This window comes from Eleutherodactylus coqui, chromosome 7, assembly GCF_035609145.1.
Source record: "Eleutherodactylus coqui strain aEleCoq1 chromosome 7, aEleCoq1.hap1, whole genome shotgun sequence".
NCBI classification, from domain to species: domain Eukaryota; kingdom Metazoa; phylum Chordata; class Amphibia; order Anura; family Eleutherodactylidae; genus Eleutherodactylus; species Eleutherodactylus coqui.
In genome coordinates this window covers 134488125-134510768 of record NC_089843.1, presented here as the reverse complement: position 1 = coordinate 134510768, position 22644 = coordinate 134488125, and the positions used below count along the sequence as shown (strand labels likewise).

Below are 22644 nucleotides of genomic sequence, written 5' to 3'. Positions count from 1 at the left end.
GAAATATGCTCGGGTCCCCATTGACTTTAATGGGGTTTGTTAATTGAAATGAGCTCTCGAGCATTAGAAAAAGCTCGGCTCGAGTAACAAGCACCTGAGCATTTTGGTGCTCGCTCATCTCTAATGCCAGTGCTATATCCTCCCCCTAAATACAGTTGTATGGAATAATGTACTCTACTACTCTCTCTTCCATTTGGTGGTATAATAATGTATACAGGGTGTCCCAAATAATGTATAGACACTTAGAAAGATTATAAAGTCAGTGATTATTAACATATAGTTAATTCATACAGAAATGAGCAATTATTTTTGTCTAATTGTTTTTGCCTTTTTGTCAATACCCATTTTCAAACTGATGACTGTTCTGGTCCTGGCACAGATAATGCACAGCAATGGAATTGCAATCAAGAATCATTTAAATTTGGTATTTGTACGCATTCTCGTTTAACGAATGCCATCAATTTGTTGATAGTTGCTGTTTTTTTGCCATAAAACTAACTTTTAAAAGTAAAAAAAAAAGTCTAGCGCCATGAAGTCCGGTGAGCGCACAGTGTATTCTACTGAACCTCTTTGTCCAATCCATCTGTTTGGCGAATTGTCATCAAGGTAGGTCCTTACATTGTGATGATAGTTTGGGGGGGTGATCCATCTTGTTGGAAATAAAACTCCTTATCCTCAAAGTCCTCTTGAACGTGCGGCATAACAGATTGCTGAAGCAGGTTCAAGTAAATGGCACCAATCACAGTAGAATCAACAAATAATGGTCTTATTAATCCCCTCGTCTATATGCTGCACCACGCTGTAACTCCTGGTAATAATAATAATAAACTTTATTTGTATAGCGCCAACATATTCCGCAGCGCTGGTAAATTAACATGATGTTCCTCCATAATACACAGGTTCTCAGGTCCCCCATAAGCACAATGGTCGTGGTTAATTGAGCCCTTTATTTAAAATGTAGCGTCCATGGTCTTCCAGAACATTTCTTGTAGAAATTCTGAACGGTTCCATCTGTTTCATAATGATCTCTAATTAAAGTGAAAGCAAAGGCCCTTTCACATAGAACGATTATCGTCTAAACGGACCCTTTAGTCGCATAGGTAAATTTTCTGAAACTCTGTCTGAAACGGTCTTTTGCACCTCAACTATGCTTTTAAATTTTCAGGAGCACTTTAGGATGTTTCCCTTGTTCAAATATTAGCCTGGCTTCACCCATGATTTCTAATCCGATAAACCTGAAAAAGGAATGAAAACTAAGCTGGGGAGATAAGTCGAAACTGCAGCGGAGGAAAACTGGTTTACTTGCCCGTTGCAAACAAATCAGGTCTCTGCTTTCATTTTCCTGAGGTTGAATCTGATTGGTTGCTATGAAAGTGTAAGACAGTTTTCCTTTGCATGAGTTTTGATTAATCTCCCCAGTGATTAAGAGATTTCTAAGCCATTATAATGTGTATACATTTTTGGGACACCCTGTATGGCCAGACGGAGGCTAAAAAGGGACGCTCTTGGCGTCTGTTGAGCTACTGGAGCCATATGGATATAGATATTTTGTACATTGGGAGATCATAGAGACATCATAAACGCAACAGTTAGACAAGAATTCAATAAGACACTATCGTGAAGATAAAGATACCAATTTACTAAATTTAGAACTATACAAACAAAATGGGAGACATTTATGAAAACTGTCAAATAAAAATGGTCTTTTTCGCTCATAGTGACAAATCACAGCACGGCTTTCATTTTGAGCTTGAAATGAAAGCTTGCTCTATTATGAGCAACAAAGAATTTTTCTTTTCAACAGTTTTATAAATCTGCATTATTAATTATAATAGCTCATTTGCAGAAGTGAGCAGTTCTTAAAGTCTGGGTAAAACAAAGACTGTAATTTGCACGATAGATTGAGGTTACATTTTACATGAACACTCAGTGGATGTGCTTTACATGTTAAGCAACTCATATTCCAAAAAAGGGGTTAGGGACCAAGGCAGTTGTGTGCTCTGTGCCATTCACTTCTATTGGAGTAAGAATTCACAAGGAAAAGCTGCACTACTTCAATCATCTCCTCAAGCTGAGCTGATGAAATTGAAGTCAAAGTTAAGCCCTGGCCTTATGCCCCCTTTACATGGCAAGATAAATCGGAACAAGCATGCAACCAGTGGTGATGTAGCAATTGTATATAGTTTGCTAGGCATGCATTTACACCGAACATAACTGGGTAGTTTAGATCGTTTTTTGGAACATAACCGCACCTCTAGTCAACCCTTCCACTGCCGCTTTCTATTTGGCAAATTGTACAACACCGGTTTATACAAAACGATGCAGCAGGAAAAGAACAATGATCCTCAGATCTGCATGAAAGGTCCGAGCAGTGATAATATAACGATTTATCACCGATCGCTCGCTACACACATTTACACCTAACAACTGTCATGCAAACCACTTGATCGAATGGTTATTTTCACAATAATTGTGACATGTAAAAGGGCCTCTATCAACACAAGTCAGATCAAACTTAAGACAACCTGTCATACATGGCTCCTATGCCTATTAGAGCATCTCTGTAACTGTAGGGCGCAACTCACCATGCATTACATAGAAGACCCAATGCAGGAAATGTGCACCATGTATGCCTCATTTATTCTGGAGCATAGTGCATACAATCCCCTTCCTTCATCAATATCACGTGATTAGTTCAGCACATCTTTAGAGATCTATTTAACCAGGAGTTGTTTAAACCCAACATTCCCATAAAAGTCTAATGATTCAGTGTGGTTACAAACTTATATTTGAGCTTTGAGTGGAGTATAGGAAACACACTGTAAAGGTGCATTTACACACAAAGATGATCACTCAAAAGATGGCTTTTGAGCGATCATTTTGCATAAATTACTACTTGGTACTAATGCTTATTAGTACCAATTAGTAGCCAGTGAGCCTTTGGGAGCTGTATTCAGGGAAGAGACCACACGCTGTTCTCTGAATAAATTCCCTTTGTTCTGCCATGGGGCTGACAGCTGAGACAATGTAATCAGCGCTCCCCGGGCAGAACACAGTCCTTCTTATCAGCTGTTCTGAAAATCATCATTTGGCAGAAAAGTGAAAGATGGGTACATTTACATGCAACGATTATCGCTCAAAAAGATGGCTTTTGAGTGAATTTTCAGCGATAAACATTGTGTCTAAATGGGCCTTTTGAGAAAGGAAGAAACAACATCAGCTCACCGCCCGTTGTATCAGCAATCAGCCTGGAAGAGATTCACCCAATGCAAAGAGAAAAAAGGAACGACGACCCGATCCTCAGGCAATAGGTATATCACAGGTAGAGGTTTCCCCAGCTTTAGTTAAAACAAACACGAAAAACTAATTGATGGATGATCTAATAAAAACATCAACCAGTCAAGAAAGTTTTCATGTAGTAACCAAAGCTGGAAAACCCTCTATCTGCAACATAGAAAACACACCACCTTTCAGTTTCCATTGCCATGTTGTCCAGATCTCAATCTAAACTAATCATTAAATTCCTGATGACTAAATTGCAGATTCTAGAAGTTGCCACATGTCCACATCATTACTCACACAACTGTCAGACAAGGTTTCATTCGCAGGCAACACTTTCCTTCAGTTTCAACCAGAAACCAAAAACAGTAACAGAATGAAGACAATAAATAAAACAAAAGAATGCAAAAACTTCAAATTTGCAGACTGTTTAAAGTTACAAAATCATACAGCATGAAAAGTTAGTGCCAACCAGCTTAACAAAAGCTCAGTCATACACTGTTACATTGTCCCAGATTATAAAACCAGTTCCGTGAGAAAACCTGTATCATATCTCAAACTATTACAATGGACAGTAACCCTGTGCGGACACCTACAGTTCCATTGCAGGCTCTCTTATAATCCAAGGGTTAATGCCGTATTTTGAGCAGAAGACCACTATTGGCATGTTTGTGACCTGAGTGTGTGAACCTGGAGAGTAACAGCAGTATAAAGTGTGAGGTTGTTCAGAACCAGGGCATTCACTGAATCTGAAGAAAGGATGTAGTTTGGTCTTCCTGCCCTCAATACAAATGTATATAAAAGAAGTTACCTGCCAACAAATAAAGCAGACATTTTAACTAGGCCATTGTGACTAGAAGGGACAATCCCCATTGAGGAGACGCTGGTGTAGTCAACGGTTACAATACACTTATCAAAAGCAGGCATATATGTCGTTAGCAATCAGAAGTAACTGAAATAGTAGGAGCTGCCATACAGAGTAAATCGCCAGGCTATTCTTCTAAAAGTGTTTCTAGTATACAGATTGTGAATGTTGCACATTTTACAATATAAAACTAGTATATATATAACGCTGTTCACATCGCATTTGGGCTTCGGCACATACAGCAAGGAAATATCCTGGCATATAGCACTGTCTGCTACACAACAGCATACTTCATACAAGAACCCCCATGTTCAAAGAAGGTATACATTTTTATGTTGTGCCCCACTGTACAGGGAACTAATGCAGAATATGCTCTTCTAAACAGTCAAGGCCCCATTCACACCTGTGCCTGGAGCTCCCGCAAGTTACGGCACATGTGTTGGCCATAAAGACCCCCTACGGCTTCCGGCATTCAGATTGCCATTTTAGCAGACTATCTTGTCTGAGATTTTCTGTTGGATCTGCATGGGAAACTCCAAATGAAACTTCTGCCGCAGATGTTAATGGAGCCCAAAATGTATACTGATGTTTAACTGCTTGACGGATGCTAAAAAGATTCTCTGGTTATCTGTCAAGCGGCCCTATTGATACATTTCTATGGTCGCAGCAGAACAGATCAATTGAGGGGACATTTTTTCTTGGCATGAATTTATTCATAACATCATTAAGAGAGCAATAAGCTTTGCAGATACGGCTTCACTCATATCAGCATTGGGGAATTCCATTTTCCTGTTCCCTCTTAAGAAACAGAAAATGGAATGCCATTCGGGGATAGATCAGTCAAGCCACCAGGCATTTTGCCGGACCAAATAGCTCAGCATGCTGCAATATTCTGTACATGAGTTTGCGTTGGATCTGCGGCAGAGCCTCCAACACATATTTGAACAAACCCTAAATCACGTCTTGTATGTGTTGCCAAATGTGTTCACAATTGCACTACAGCACATAATAATGAATTTGTGTGCAAAAATGTTCTCTTTTAATACTCATCCAACTTTTTGACAGATACTTTTACAGGACAGTACTTTTACCAAGCGTCCTCTAGTTTTCACTTCCCCGTACCCACATCTATACCTCTACCACAGAGGCATTTATACAGAAGCTAAATCCCAGAGAGACTTTACTTTCTTTTTTCTGCCAAGAATGGGGCCTTGCAAATATATTCAAACCCTTTGGTGTTTTTCCTGTTTTGTTAGATTACAACCTGGAATTAAAATGTAATTTAGATTTTATGTAATGGACCTGACAAAATATGAGGAATAAAAAACAAACAAAAACAAAACCCAAAAACTTGCTTAAAAAAATAAATAAAATGAACAACTAAATAAAATAAACTGAAAAGTTGTGAGTGTATTTGTATTTATGTGCCTTCCTGTTAAGCCTTTATGGAAGGTTGGGTCCAAAAAACTAACTTCCAAGTGGCATAATTAGTTTAATACAGTCTCTTTCTATGCAACTGAAGTGTCTCATATGATCTGTCACATGTGGTCAATATAAATACACCAGTTCCGTAAGACCCTTGAGTTTGCAAAAACACTTAGCAAGCAACATGAAGACCAAGGAGCTCTCCAAATAGGTCAGTGACAAAGTTGAGAAGTATAGATCAGAATTGAGTTATATAAAAATATTCCAAACTTTGAACATCCAACACAGCGCCATTAAATCCATTATAACACAATAGAAAGAACACGACACAATTATAAACCTGCCAAGTCAAGGCTATCTGCCAAATCTCACAAACTGGGCAAGGAGGGTATTAATTGGAGACTCAAAGAAACTAATAGTAACACTGAAGCAGCTTCAGAAATCCACAATCGAGATGCAAGTACGTGTCCATAACACCACAATAAGCCGTACACTCTACAGAGGGGGGCTTTATGGAAGAGTGACCAACCCTCCCCCCCCCCCCCCCCAAAAAAAACCTTGCTTACAGAAAAACATAAGAAAACATGCTTGGAGCACATGGCAGACTTCCAGACACAGAGATTTGAGACTGGGACAGAGGTTCACCTTCCAGTTGGACAACGACCCTAAACACATCGCTGAAGCTACAGAGAAGGGGTTTATGGCGAAACATGAAAAAGTCAAGGAATCACCTAATCAAAGCCCAAACCCCAATCCAAATGAGAATCTGACATGACTTGAAAACTGCTGTACACCAACGCCAGCTAACTTGAAGGAAATGGAGCATTTTTGCTTGGTAAAATAGGCAAAAATCCTAGTGCCTACATGTGCTAAGCTAATAGAGACTTGCATTTGAAATTGCAACAAAAAGGCAGCGCCTTGAAAGTGGTGGACATGTGTAATGCAAATAGTACAGCCATCCAAAAATCCATTATAATTCCAAGGTCATCATACAACAAAACAGGCTAATTAACACAGTGGGGGATACTTTTGCAAGGTACAGTAGCTATACAATGTCACATTATGTTAAGAACAGGTGTATTTTCCCTTTTTGCACGTAACAGGAGTTCCATCCTAATCTACAGTGTATGTGTATTGCACAAAATTTAAACGCAGTTACTTTGTAACCATCACAAAGGCATATACACAAAAAGTTGTACATTTTGTATCCTAATATTTGTGTCTTATTTTCCTCCAGCTTTTCAATGTCTATAAAAATTAGGACTGAAAAAAGAAAATCTACCAATTTTCACAATATTTGCTTAGTAATGAAATAGCTTTTTCCTTTATTTTACGTGTAAGACGTGATCACGATGCTAATGTGTATCTTGACTATAAGTTTAATAACTAGTAACATTACAAGATGGAGATTAGTCTGTAGCGATTCTGAGCGACCGTCTGAACGTCCAAAAATCTTCCGTAAAAACAGAATGCATAGATCCAGTTACCCAAAGCACAGAAGAAGAAAGTGTAACAGTTTACTTCTGCTGAGTCAGCTCAAATTCCTTCAGCTGCTGCTGGTACCATTCTGGTGCCTCTGGGCCACTTTTCCCTGCCGAGTCGTGGTCGTAACCATAGGCCACGGTAAGTTCCTCGTCCTTTTCCACTGCTGTAATGGTACGGATACACTTGATATGTCCGAATCTTGGATGGACAAACCTTATGGTGGCAGAGCATACAGAAATCAATGAAACATTAAGAATAGGTCAGATAGGAAGGTTCATTAAAACAAACATCATGGTGTATCTTAGACAAAGGGGGTAGCTACTTTCACCCATGCTTCCCATGACGCCTTTCCTCCGCATTCCCTCCCTTTCCCATCTCTTCATTCATCCATTTCTCCCTCCTCCTTTATAGTTCCTTTCTTTCATTCCCCATGAGCCCAAACAACTGTGAATGAAGTAGCGGTGGCGTCCCTTGCTCGTGTAATCATCCAAACAAGAATCGTCCGGTGTAAAATGGCCACTGGGGATTCTTCAATGACGCAATTGTCCATATATGGACAGCAGCATCATACTTGGCTGCCTCAGGGATTCCCCAATGATGCAACTATCCATACATGGACAGTTGTATCATTGTGGCATCTCTGGGGTAGCGGGGTATGGCGCAACTGTCTATATGTGGACAGCTGTGTCATGGGGCAACAATGTCCCCTTTCTCTCGTGGCTCCTCCCTGTAACACCTTGAATCCATTCCCCCTGAGCAGAGCCACTTTATTTACTCCCCCCTTCTTCATTCTGCCTGTGGCTCTATTCTGACCCCCCTCCCTAAGGCTCCCTCCATCATTGCCGCTTCCAGCAGCAATATACACTGCAGAACTAGACAGTTGCTTTTCCCCCGCAGCCCTTTTCACCCATTCCTCCATGGGCTCCTTTCATCAATGTTGCTCTGACTCCTTTCACCCATCCGCAGTTGGCAAACTGCAAAATAAATGTAACAGCACTACAAGGTGCTCCACTTTTGAAGACTGACATGGATGATGTTAATGGCTCTAATTTCTGGTGCAAATGGTTAATGTATGTGCCCCACTGCAAAAAGGCACAAATACATTGATAAATGTGTTCCACAGTGTCTGGCTCCAGACCCCACACTTTAAAGGCTTTTTTTAAATTTATTCAATGCATTATTTACAAGAATTTTTGCAATTTGAAGTTATTGAAAATGCTTTAAGCTTTTTTTCTGTGCTTCTAGTGCTGTCTAGTACACTGCAAGCGGTAGGATAGAATCTCTTGCAGAATCAGTCAGTGGGACTGATGGAGTGTGAACCTAACAACGGGGGGAGGACATGTGCAATATGCAACTTGCACAGATGGAGAAGGATATGTTTAAACACAAATTCTCTGTGATTGGTATTTGTTTTATGCAAATAACAAAAAAAAAAAAAAAAAAAAGAGGTCTGGGTGATCAGTGTTCCTAACTACCTATCATTACAAGTACTGGCCTCTAAGAGCCAACACTTTACTTTGAACTATGTGAACCGATTCCCGTCTAAAAGATAACCGATTTCTTGCTCTGCTAATGCCGCCACCGCTCTGATAGATAGGGGGAAATGAAATCTGAGTGTACAGGCAACAGGACAAGAATGAGAAGAGAAATCAAATTATCTTTCAAACATGAAGGTAAAGTCCCCTGGTGCAAGGACTGAGTCATGACTGACTCCTAAGGTGATATCACATCGTGAGGTTTTCTTGGCAGACTGTTTTTGCAGGGTGGTTTGCCTTCCCCAGTCATCTTTTACCCCGCAGCAAGCTGGGTACTCATTTTACCAACCTCGGAGGGGTGGAAGGCAGAGTCAACCTTGAGCCGGCTACTGAAACCATGCAGGGATTGAACCTGCAACTTTCGTGTCGTGAGCGAAGGCTAAGCATTTGTAATGGCAAGCAGTTAGGAGAGCTAGCCACCCAACCCAGTACTTTTCAGCTAGTTATGCTCATAAAAACATCCGCAATCACAGAATGTGTCACATGTCCTCCCCCAAGCCATGTATCAAACAACTACCCCCCTGCTGTAAACTGCAGGTTGCACACCTTCCCCCTTTTCCTGTCATTAGGTTCACATTCCGTCAGTCAGCCTGGCATATTTTGCAAGGAACCCAGTCCTCCAGCTTGCAGTGCACTGGAGTATAATGCAAACTCAGGAAAAAGAAAAAGTTATTTGAAAAATATACCGCTGACATGCTGCTAATTATTTTTGTTATATTATTCTACAATAATATGTGCAAATACATAAAAAAATTACAATTAGGGAGATCTACTTAGACTGGCATTTTATGTGCCAGTCCTAAACTGATGTGCCATGGAATAACATGCCCCAAATCTACTAAGAAAGCCCTGCATCTTGATAAAGCTGATGAACCCTTGACAGTCCAGGTGCTAGAAATTGACTGGTTGTATTTATAGTAAATCTGTCAGACTGACAGTGGACATGGCCCTTCTCACTTAATCACTCCCACTTTTTAGTAAAAAGCTGCAAAAAAAAAATAAATAAATTTAGTGCAGATATAATATGGGCCAAAATAGCAACTTTTCTACTCTAGAAAATTAGGCTTAAAGTGTTTTTCCCAATAAAGATATTTATCCCCTATCCACAGGAGAAGTGATAAAAATGTTTTGACCGACAGGACCGCCAGCGATCTGAAGACAAGGGCATCCTAATACCAAAAACGCAGCAACCACTGCTCCGTTGACTTCCGTAGAACAGAGGGAGATTGCCAGGTGCATCAATCTCTGTAGTTTTCATAGAAATGAATGGAGTGGAGATTGAGGATGTGCACCATCGGTCACTTCCCATGGAGCATTTGGGTACGATGGTCTTTGGATCACTAGGGTTCCCAGAAGCAAAATCTCCAATAATCAGAGATTTTTCCCCTATCCTGTGCGTAGGAATGAATGTCTACTGGGAAAACCCCTTAAAGTTAAAGGGGTTGTCCCGCGAAAGCAAGTGGGGTTATACACTTCTGTATGGCCATATTAATGCACTTTGTAATATACATCGTGCATTAATTATGAGCCATACAGAAGTTATTTACTTACCCACTCCGTTGCTAGCGTCCCCGTCTCCATGGCTCTGTCTAATTTCGGTGTCTTCTGGCGTTTTTAGACGCGCTTGCGCAGAAGGGTCTTCTCCCTTCTGGTCGGTCCGGGGACGAGCGGCGTTCTGGCTCCGCCCCATCACGTGTGCCGATTCCAGCCAATCAGGAGGCTGGAATTGGCAATGGAACGCACAGAGCCCATGGTGCACCATGGGAGAAGACCCGTGGTGCACCATGGGAGAAAACCGCAGTGCATCCTTGGGAAAGGACCGGCGGCCATCTTTAAAAGAAGAAAAGAAGATGCAGCGCGAACTGGGAAGGAGGTAAGCGATTTTTTTTTCTTTTTAATTACAAACGGTATTGATTTTAACGGGGCAGAATGCGGGGGTAGGTTGAAAAAAAAAAAAATTGCATTTCGCCGCGGGACAAGCCCTTTAATTAATAAATTCCTTTCAATGTCTTATGACTGGAAGAAAAAAAAAAAAAAAAGTAAATCATAGAAGGTTTTCTACGCGACATGTACATGGACAACCACCCACGTTTTTATTTGAACTAGAATTTTTTTTTTGCAATGAGCTCTTTAGAGAGGAGTTTCATGGAGTTCAAAATGTTCATACTTACGTGTCATAAATACAGTTCGGAGAAAAAGAGTGATTGGCCTTATGTCCCAAAGATGCACAATATTTGGTAGTCATATTGTAGGGATCTGGTACATCAATTACAGTTTCATCATCTAAAGAAATTGTGTTGCCATTTAACGACCAGTCTCTACTGTCAACCTAGTGGTGAAATCAGAAACAGTACATTCTATCATTCTACATAACGTCATAGAACAAAAGGTAAAACATAACATGTTGTCCAAACCTTACAAAAATCATGTTCTTATTTTACCGGCAGAGTATCGTATGTAGCAATAACACCATATTATAAGATTTATTTTAAATTTCCTCCATAATAGCATTACTTCCCCTCTTCCTAAATGGATCCTGAGACACCAAGTCAGGAGGGGGTGTAGCCATACATGCTGATTCTTGGTTGACAAGATATGTGTGGCCATGTAAGTTACTAGACTTCAAGAATGCAAAATGTAATTTTGAAGTCCTACCTCTTGATGCGTTATCCGTACTCCATTATAAAAGGTCATCACCGTTTGAGGGCCTACGTTTATATTAGAATATAACCCTTCGCCAGCACTCGAAATCATAGACTCAGCAACATATACTCTAGAGGAGGGAAAAAAAAAATTATAAGTCCAGACCTAGTGTTCAATCAGACGTAAATTCCAACAAGTTTGCTAATGTAATACAGAAGCTATATTTCTCGGTGGTAGCAAATACAGTCATACAAAAATTTAGGAAATTAAAGCTGGACAGTTAGTATCCACAAATCCTACCTTCTATCTTCCAATATATGATTTGGCTAAAGAATGTGGCAACCAGTGGGCACATAAATGGGCTGCACAGGCTGCCGCCCAATACTAGGTCAGATACACACGTGGACGCTCATTTTCCGGTTTTAAAAAATTGTTACATATAGTAATATACCATGTTAGGCTGACGGGAGACAATGTCCATCTAGTTCAACCTATTTCCACCCCCCACCCCCCCTCTTGTTGATGCAGAAGAAGGCAAAATAAACCTTATGAGGCAGAAGCAGTTTAGCCCATTTGTGGGGGAAAAAAAGAATTGCTTCCCGACTCCATAATGGCAGTCAGAATAATCCCTGGATAAATGTTTTGAAACTTCCTACCTGACTCCAAGACCCGGATCAATAACCCCACTGGTTGCTTAATGTCTATATCTTGTAATATAATAGCGCTCTGGAAAGGCATCTAGTCCCCTCTTAAACGCCTCTATTTGTCATCACCATGTCCTCAGGCAGACAGTTCCACAGTCTCACTGCTCTTACAGTAAAGAACCCCCTTCTATGTTGGTGATAAAACCTGCTTTCTGCTAGACGTAAAGGATGCCCTCTTGTTACCATCGCAGTCCTAGGTATAAACAGATCCTTAGATTGTCCCCTCATGTATTTATACATAGTTATTTGATTGCCCCATAACTATCTTTTTTCCAGGGTGAATAATCCCAATTTGGATAGCCTCTCTGGGTATTCCAGTCCCTTTATTCCATGTATTAGTTTAGTTTCCCTTCTTTGAACCCCCTCCAGCACTGTAACATCTTTCCTGAGCACCGGTGACCAGAACTGTGTGCAGTATTCCATGTGGGTCCTGACAAGTGCCTTATATAGTGGGAAAATAATGTTCCCGTCGCTCACCCCTATATCTCTTTAAATGCACCCCAACACTTTATTTGCTTTTGCAGCAGCTGACTGGCATGGATTGCTACAGTTAAGTCTACAGTCCACTAGTACCCCCAGGTCTTTTTCCATATCACTTTTCCCTAGCAGTACCCCATTAAGTGAATATTGGTAACATCCATTCTTGCTGCCCATGTGCATAACCTTACATTTGTCAACATTGAACTTCATTTGCCATTTTTCTACCCAAGCCCCCAGTTTATCTAGGTCAGTTTGCAGCTGTTCATTGTGTTCCGTAAAGTCTATGGGAAAAATTGCCTAACTTTGAAGAGAAGCCGTACACTTTCTGTCTGCTGAAATTGTAGAATATACAAGTTTTAATCTTATCTAGAGGAACCCTGACTATCACATAAGGCTTCAGGCCATACATCTCTACAATTCTGTACTTAAAATATATAATCTTTTGATTGAAAGAAGAAAGTCTTACATAAAAATGACATTGTTCTCTTATAACATTTCGGGTGGCTTTTCTAATAACCTCTAAAACCAAAAAGGAATTTACTTTATAGAGAGAGAATTTGATAGCCTATGATCTGCTGGAAAAGCATATCTTCTTGCCTGTAACAAGGACAACTGAAGGAATTCTTATTGAGCATCTGCGAATCAGTAGTCAGTGCAGGGGAATACTTTAGAATCAGATCAGGGTTTTTGTGCTGCTAGTTTAGAATCTGTAATCAAGACCAAGGGCAAATGTAAAAAGGATTCAATTCTTAAAAACAGAGAATCTGTCAGCTTGAACACACTGTCCAAACTCCAGGCGTCATGTTCTATAGCAGGAGGAGCCGAGCAGATGGATATATAGTTTTATGGGGAAAAAAAAATTCTGCGTAACTTGTATTTTATTCATTTAACCTTTGTGCGTCTTGAGTTGAACAGTCCAATGGGCGGAGCTATCAGTGATCGACAGCTACTCTGTATGTACAGTCATACACAGACAGCTACCAATCACTGATAGGACCGCCCATTGGACTCCAGCTCAGAATGCGCAAATGATAAATGAATAACATACAAGTTACACTGAATTCTTCCCCATAAAACTATATACAATCTGCTCAGCTCCGCCTGCTCTATAACATGTTGTCTGCAGTTTGGACAGTGTGTTCGAGCTACCAGACTCCCTTTAAGACTACAACAATAAAAGTCTTGTATCAACTAATGAACTGGATGGGCACATAACTACCTAGATAAGAACATGCAGAAGAAATCTGAGAGGATCATGACAGGCTACAAAGAAAAAACCAAAAAAACCCCAAAAAACTAATAAAGAGGTATATCTGTCCCCAGTTCAGCCCTGGTCGTCACTATAGCAGATTTACAAAGGATGATCTTTATAGGATTTGGATAACAGGTGTATCAGTCATAACCATTTACAAATTACGGTTATTGAAAAACTACAATGTTTTTAGTAGCAGCTTTTAGAAATTGCTATACATGAAATCCAACTTCAAGTTACCCAACACGAAGCAATGACTGCCCCATCCATCTTTCGCTATCAAGAGTTAATTAAGCAAAACCATGCAGAACAAATGGATTTAATGTGTGATCAGTGGGAATTCAGCAAATCAGCACAACAAAGTGGGGAGCACCGAGTCACTTGTTTTGCCAATTATCAGGGTCCAAGTGCTTGAACCACTACAGATCTAACATGGATATTCTAAAATAGGACATCAATGTGTCTTCCTGCAAAACACCTGCAATAACCCTGCAGCAACTTAAAAGTGGACCTTAAGCACACATCAATCTTAACTTTGTTGGACACTGCAACTTGTGATGCAATATCTAGCCTGCAGTAGATACATACATTATATTGCCACCTCATCTTTAGTGTATATCAGTCCAAACACTCAAGGGTGTGTCATTTTGATACGGGGCAATCTGTGCGATTTGAGTTAGAATGATTACAGAGGAATACACACAATTCTAGCTTAGTAACTAGCATCACTTGATCAATATTCCTACTTCAACTAGTTTAGTTTTGCATGATCATTTCTATTTCCTAATGTACATGCCCATGGTACCATCTGAAACTCCTTTGCCAGGGGCATGTAAATGCATGAGGACAGCTGTATCTGGTGACACAAGTTATATTACCCAATATGGATAGCTGATGGAATGATAAACTCACCTTTCCAATTCATATGGATCTGGAAGCAAAGGACTTGTAGAAATACAGGATGAAGTGGATTTGTCAAATATGTAAACTTTACCTACAGAGAAATAGGAGGAATAATTGTGTTAATGTAAATTAAATAACTTGCTAGTAGCAAAAAGCAACCCAGGTAAAGTGCCTCTACCAAAACAGTGTTGGCTGGGATCAACATGGCAGAAAAATGTAAATGTAAGCTGTGGTAGAGGAGCACTAAACACATATATTCAGGGTGTATAGATGGGATGCACAAAGTGTCAAAACATAATGGTTATGAAACCAGGAGTGTGCAAGCTTAGAACTATATTACTGCTTAAATGGTTGCACGGTTGTAAAATCATGATTGTCTATCTTCATGAAGGGTCATAAATAGATTAGCAGCGGTCCACTGCCAGGGACCGCCACCAATAAGCTGTTTTCTGGGCCAATGTTCTCCTGTACTGAACGGATTTCTTCAGGAAGCAGACAGCTCCGTTCCTACTGCAGTGGCCTGGCTTAGTATTTCAGGCAGAGTTACAATTTACTTCATAGCTGGGACACTTCAGTGGGAACAAAGCTGTCCGTCTTCTGGAGAAATTGGCTCAATGTACAGTAGCAGAAGCCCAACAAATAGACGGGGGTCATGGGTGGCAAACCCCCACCAGTCTACTATTGATGGTCTATTCTGGGGATAGGCCATCAAAAGTTTGAAGCTGGATAGACCCTTTTCTTTTAAAAAAGCCACCTGTTTAGAATCCACACATTATTTTACTGTTTCGTAGCGAGATTAGGTTAACAACTTGAATATTTTTGTTCAGGCCATTTCCTTTATTCATATTAGTGCTAAAATATATTTTTTTAAAACTGTTTTTTGGGCCATTAAATGTAGGGAAAATACTTTGTATACTTTTAGGTTCAACCCTAGAGAAACTAGAGTCATAGGGTACCAATATATTTTTGCACACCCGTGTATAAAAACAGGAATCGGGGCTTTGCCCGCAATATCCTGTTAAATTGACAAAGCCAGGCCATATTTTGGTTTTGCCGAGTATACTTACCACCAGGGACCATCTCAAAGTATGGCTTTCCTTCCTCTATAGATAAGAGTGTAGCCAATTTTCCCTCCAACATTTCTCCATCTATAAACTTCCCATATAGAGCCGTTTTAATATCTGGGTAAACATAAGCAATCTTGTCACCAGTCATCTCACCATCTTCATTCACTTCCCCCACGAGGCTTCCTCCATCCTGTAAGAGAATGTAACCAACACCTGCTTGCGTCAAAGAAATTCAGTAAAGTAGACATCTTGTTGGATAGTCTGCTGCAATGGATCCTATTTGCATCAATAAGTTGCATCTATCTTCTTTTTGTGTAAGAATACTATACAATAGTTGTACTGTAAAGGGTGTATGTTGACTTGTACAACTTTATGGTTTGTTTAAATGAGTTGTCAAGTTAATAAAATCCATTTTAAAATACTACATTTTACTATTGTAGTAGCAGAGTACCCTACTAGAGGGGTTCTCTGCTTTGAAAAATCTTTACTTGTTAGGGCTTGTTCATCTCAGATTTTTTTTAAATTTCTGCTTTAACCCTTTCCAATCCAATTTCTATCCTGGTTTTCCTAGGTGGCTTACTCTTTTTCTGCTGTTATACACGGCGCTATCTGCTGGCTAAAGCCAGTACTGCATGAGATGACACATTAGATAGGCTCCGACAGCAGAGAGGCTGGCAATATACAGTAAGAGAACCCCGAACGTTTTCCAACATCGGAGCTGTACAGCCTTAAATCCTAATGTTTTCAGAGGTCAGACAGTGGATTGGAAAGGGTTAAACTGACATGTGTTTTTTTTAATGGAATGGATAACAAAATTGAATCCATAGGTTGTTTTTTTTTGTTGTTTTTCTTTTTTTAAGGATCTGGTAGACAGATCATAAAAAAAAAAAAAAATAATAATAAATGAATGGTTTCTATTAACTTTGTCCCATTTACATCCATTTTTAACAGGCCAAATTTTGTATTCTGTTGTCCTTCCAACCTTCTGCACATATTAATCTGCAAACAGAACCATTAAACAAACATCAAGAATGGAATCAAATGGAAAACTTTCCGTTTAGTTCTCGCCCGTTGACTGTAATACAAAAAAAAACAAAAAAACAAACAAAAAAACCCAAACTTTACTTTACTGAAACAGCACAGACAGCTGATGGACTTTAATGGCCACCAAGAAATACTGTAATTTCTCCCCATGTGATAGTGTTGGGTAATTGAACACCTACAGCAGGTTCTCCCATAGCTTACAGCCAATCTCCGTTTCTTATTCTCTACTTCTTACCATTATGAGCTGTCTTATTACTTTTTTAAAGACCCCCTTAAATATTCTATGAGCTAAATTCAGCAGTTGCACAATTCACCAGTTTCTACAATGTGTCAGCTTGAAGTCCAGGGTGTCTGGCTCACAAAGCATTGCATAGACTGGGTACAATTGTATCAACTTTTTAGCTAACAGCAGGCTCTGTTCATATCTGCATCATAGACTCAGTTCTGAACCTCTGGCTAAACCTCTAGTTAAAAAGTTATTAGATGTGATATATTCCCTTTAAATAAAGGCCCATTTACACTGGACGATTATCGCAAAAAAATTAAAATCGTCAATCGGCGATCGTTTTAGCGATAATCGGTGCGTGTAAATGTGCACTCATCGTCAGCTTTTCAGCTGATCGTTAAAATCAGTCCAACGTAAAAATCTACTCACCTTTATCAGCACTTCTCTATGGGGAGTGCTGATAGCATTGTTTCCCCATGCAGAACAAAGGATCTGAGCGCAGATAATAGCCTTGGGCTATTAGCTGCATTCAGGGAAGGCTTCATTTGCATACATAATTGGCATTTAAGTAGTTGATTAGCTACTTAAATACCAATTAATTTTTATGCAAAATGATTGCTCAAAGCGGTCACTCAAACTGTCATTTGAGCGATTATCTGCTGGTGTGAATGGGCCTTAATTTTTGCAGCATCGTTGAGCATAGTCTATTTTTACAGACAATACTAAATCTCTTTTACAGTTTCCTTACTGGATAGTGAATCCAACAGACTCCATGCCGTATGTTGTCTCTATATTGACCTTTAAATATTAATTTCCCATCTGCATCATATTCTTGCGCTGGCCCATTGAGTTCTCCATCAACGTATGTACCATGCAGAGCGCCACCATCCTCATAGGTGTACACCCCTTGTCCTTGTAAGGCATCATCAACGTAGAAGCCTTCCAAAGCACTGAAATAGAAAAAGATTTCAAATTATTAGAGGAGGATAACCATTCATGCATTTAATGTGTCAGAGTATGGAGTGACACAGCCCCAGGGTTTAGCCTTATAAGAGATTTCCCTCGGAAGAAGTGAAAAATATTTGTTACATAGTTTGTTGACTCCATGCAAGAGCCGTAATAAGGAGAGGGTTTATGGAAACCACACGCCTTTCCTGTAACATCAAAAGAACACTCATTTGTGATTTTCATTCCAAATATAGGATCCCTGCAGGGTGAAAGTCAAAAACAGATATTTATTGGTCAGGCAAAGGGGCATTGCAAGAAACTTCGAAAGAGCTCCCATAGTGTATTGCAATGTGTTAATCACAGCAATCATACAATCATGGGTACTAACTAGCCCCCTACAGGAACAACAACAACAAAAAAGGAAAACCCATAAAAATAAAAAGGTCAAAAGGCTTCTTTTGTTAATTTCGCTTCCCACAAAAATGCAATAAAGTGATTTAAAAAAAAGCTGTATGTACCCCCCCAAAAAATTGTACAACTAAAAACCTACAACTCATCTTGCAAAAAACACAAGTTCTAACAGAGCTCTATTGACGTGAAAATAAATATTTCAATAAATAGGGTTTTATTGTGCAAAAAGTGGAAAAACCTAAAAATGAAACAGAAAAAAAAAAAAATGTAATTTTGGTATTTTCGTAATCAACCTGCAGAAAAAAAACTAACGTCATTTAAAACAAGCCCTCATATGACTAGGTCGACAGAAAAATGGGGAAAAAAAAAAAAAGTTACGCCTTTTGAAAAGTGAAGATGAAAACCTCCAAATTGGCACGTCCTTTAGCCAATATAGGCCATGTCACTAAGGGATTAATCATATCATATAGTCTTTCAGAAAGTGATGCATGGTCAGAGATAAAGATGCACTTACTAAATTCACCAGCTCTTCTCAACCTACAGGCAGCAATGACTGAGGGCCGGCACAAGACAGCAGACTATACAATACTAACCAGCTAGATGTGTAACGGGGCTGAAACACCTGCAGTTGCCACCGTCACGCTTATAGAACCTCTAGCAGTGGCCATTTGTCGTTCACCAGTCACGTGACTGTAGCAGCCAATCACTGGCCTCAGTAGTGCTGCTGCCATTCATGCACACAGCAGTTGAGGCCAGTGACTGGCTGCAGCAGTCACATGAATGATAAATGGCATGACACCGCTGCAGGAGCTTCTATAACCGGAGCGGCGGGCGCAAATCTAACCAGCCAGCAGTGCATAGTTTGTGATTTTGTGCCATCCCTAGTCCTCAGACATTTTGTCACTCAGAAAAACCCTTTAATCTGACATATTAGTCAAAATCTGAGTTTTGACTCGACAAGAATGATCCTCGGTCTATAGCCTGTTGAGGCAACTTGCTCCTCTGCTCTGCACAACACGATCGTTTTCTTTGTAAGTTTTCGGTATAGCTTGTCGAGACGACATCTAGTGGCCAATAACAAAAACAGCAAAATTACCAATTTTGTGGTTTTTACCTGCAGGTTAATTGGTAAAAGAAACAATAATAATTAACAAATCTAGCATTTCTTCTATTACACTTATTTGCAATATGATGTAGCATGCATTTACTATGCAATAAATAACATATTTCCTATACGAGTTCAGTTTCAGAATGACCATGCCTCACTAAATCTGTATTAAAAGTCCTTATTTAGTACACTAAAATATTGTGTAGGTTCCGCTCTTGCCATCCTAGCAGCTCTGACCCTGTCCAGTATGCTCTTGAGACGCGCCCCTCTCACTGCTCAGTGATCAGCATAATACATGGACATAGTGCAGGAACAAAGAATTCTGATAGGGAAAATAAATAAATAAATAAATAAATAAATACTAGCATATAATACTCCATGTGGCGTCCAGGCCGCCTCACTCGAATTGCGCTTCTTCAGAGCCCTTTGTTTGCGGTGGATGTCGGTGGAGCACAATGCTTGCATACTCTAATAAATACTAACACTTTTGTTGCACTTTGCTGTGAACTGAGTGCTGTGGTTGGATTGTTCTAACCTTTATTATGGAATATCATTACCAAGAAGGGGTGTAATTTGGCTGCTACTCTGACACATACCAACTCCCTGAACATTGCTGCAGACCAAAGTTTCCCAGCAGCATCAGGCTGCCTCCAACGGCTTCCTTTTTTCATATAGTACATCCCGGTGCCATCTCATCCTCAAGTAGGTGATGCAGACACACCATTTAATGCTAAGGAAACATGATTCATCAGATCAGGCTCCAGAATCTAGTTCTGATGCTCACATGACCACTGTAGGCGCTTTTGGAGGTGGACAGGCATCAGTATGGGCACCCTGACCAGTCTACGGCTACTCAGCCCCATACACTGCGATGCACTCTGTGTTCTGGCTTTCAGTCATTTGTGCTACAATAGATCTTCTGTGGTTCTAGACCAGTGTTCCCCAACTCCAGTCCTCAGGGACCGCCAACAGGTCATGTTTTCAGGATTTCCTCAGTGTTGCACAGGTGATGTAATTATTGTTGGTGCCACAGGTGTTCTCACCATAGGATATCCTGAAAATATGACCTGTTGGTGGTCCCTGAGGACTGGAGTTGGGGACCCCTGAGCTAGACCATACAGCTAGCCTCTGCATACATCAATAAGGTCTCACATCTTGATATCTATAGGTTCTCACCTAAAATGTTGAAACTCTAATTAAAAACAACTGCGCACAACCTGTAAAGGGTCATCCTAAACACGGATGCTGCCGCAGACCTTGAACATTACTTACAGCTGGGAACTAGGGGAAAGCCAAACCTCCATATAGTCAATGCTCAAACAATTCAAAAACACAGAATTATTAGTAAAAGGAGTGCTTTTTTTTCTTCCCTGAACATATCTGCACAATAAACCCATTCGTTATAAACATGCCTGAAAATACAATCATCATGATTAAACATTAAAGTCCTCTATTAAGACCCTCCTGAATCGTATAGCCCCAGCATAATCACTGATGCAGCAATCAGTTCGTACTGCTAATAATTGTAGAGGACAAAAAAACCCACAAAATCAGGTTTATTGTTGATCTTCCATTGTGCCGAAGTGAAGCAAAAATGTACATGCTCGATGTGTGGGTTCCAAAAAGCAGTAGCCAATCCTAATTCAGAGGAGTTCATAATAGGCTGCACAGATCGTCCTCTTCAGCTCAAATTTATTGCTGAATTGCAGGTTTAAGGTATGCCAACACTCGAGAGAACAGTCAATAACTAAGTACTTTCAGGCTTTTCAACTCAAAAAAGCCAGTTCCGTATATTGTGCATGATAATACTAGATAATAGCTTGTGAACGGCTTGTTCTAGCAGGAAGTAATTGCATTCTCCTCTATGTGTATACAAATGTCATTAGCTTCGGGATTTAAAGGGATTGTTTGGAGAGCCGAAAAGTTGTTTAGAACATGTAAATTAAACTTAAGGTTGGAAGCTACAGCCATGTCCTATTGACAGTGCCAGTTTCACGGTTCAGGAAGCTTCACTTCCATGTGTGTGGATGTGTATGAAGGGGCTGCTTTCTGACTCAGCCCCCTACTCAGCTAAATCAGCCCCCCCACTCCATCATGGCTCATTCAGAGACAGACTACTCAGAATACGTATAGTCAGCATTGTTTCCAGAGGAATTCATTGTCCTCTCCTAGAGGACATTTGTGGATGACATATCATTTGTGTGATAAGATACAAAGTTGAGTCTCCTATCCTACTTTCATAATAATGGCATGAACATTCGTCACCACACAGGATTCCATGGGGTCTGAAAATTGCAACTAACCAATCAGGGACATTACATACAACCATACAAGTGTGCCGCCTACTCACACCCAAATTATACTATCTGTGCCATTCTAGAGGGCAATGTTTTAGAGAAGGAAGGCTCAAAAGAGGAGGCTGAAAGACTTTCACTCAACCAACCCCTGTGCCAAAACAAAAAAAGCACAAGAAATTTGGAAAGTCTTCAGACTCGATAGGGACGAGCAATCATTCGTCCACCATAAGCCGATTATCGGTTTGTGTGAAGGAAAATTAAATAAGCGCAATCAACATGCGTTTTGATTGGCGCTCATTACATTGTATTGGGCACTTTTAGTTGTGCACCAGTAAGCAGCACATCGGTACTTTACGTTTTCACCTTTGCATTGAGTATTAGTTGTATATATATTTTTTATTTTGGGTTTGATGAATATTTATTAACATTATGACACATGGGCAATTACGCTATTCATAAATGCTGTTGGGTTACAATTTGGAATGGGCAATTGCCATGATTATATATGGTTTCTGGAGTCAATATACATTTTACAAATGCAGCGGCTGATGAAATCTGGTTGGGTAAGGCAGGAATCACAGAGGCAGAAATATGTCTAGGTATTTAGGAATTTAGAGCCCTTCACAGAACCAGACGATATAAAATATAACTTATTTAGAGACTAGATAAAACCTTTTTCTTTCCGACATGGGCTAACAAACATAAAAACAAAAATAGAGACAGAGGACACGTTCGTCAGGGTTGGTCCAATGAAGGACTGAAAGACCAGACCGTGACTTAATGGTCGTACTGATATCTAAATTTAAAGGGGTTGTCCCGCGGCAGCAAGTGGGTCTATACACTTCTGTATGGCCATAATAATGCACTTTGTAATGTACATTGTGCATTAATTATTAGCCATACAGAAGTTATAAGAAGTTTTTCACTTACCTGCTCCGTTGCTAGCGTCCTCGTTTCCATGGAGCCCGCCTA

At 40.0% G+C, this 22644-nt stretch overlaps 1 protein-coding gene across 2 annotated transcripts in view; it reads right to left on the bottom strand.

The window, feature by feature from the left end:
* Positions 1-6123: 6123 nt before the first annotated feature.
* The window catches only part of SETD7 (SET domain containing 7, histone lysine methyltransferase), a 29254-nt gene continuing 12733 nt past the window's right edge, over positions 6124-22644 (bottom strand). The window contains exons 3-8 of one of the 2 annotated variants that reach the window (XM_066573732.1): positions 17657-17858; positions 15639-15828; positions 14581-14662; positions 11245-11362; positions 10761-10918; positions 6124-7267 (exon numbers count right to left, since the gene is read on the bottom strand). In XM_066573732.1, the coding sequence (XP_066429829.1) occupies positions 7087-7267; positions 10761-10918; positions 11245-11362; positions 14581-14662; positions 15639-15828; positions 17657-17858 (931 nt within the window). In that variant the 3' untranslated portion in view covers positions 6124-7086. Of the gene's footprint in view, positions 7268-10760; positions 10919-11244; positions 11363-14580; positions 14663-15638; positions 15852-17656; positions 17859-22644 lie in introns of those variants that run through there. The other variant, XM_066573734.1, reaches the window with a different exon arrangement.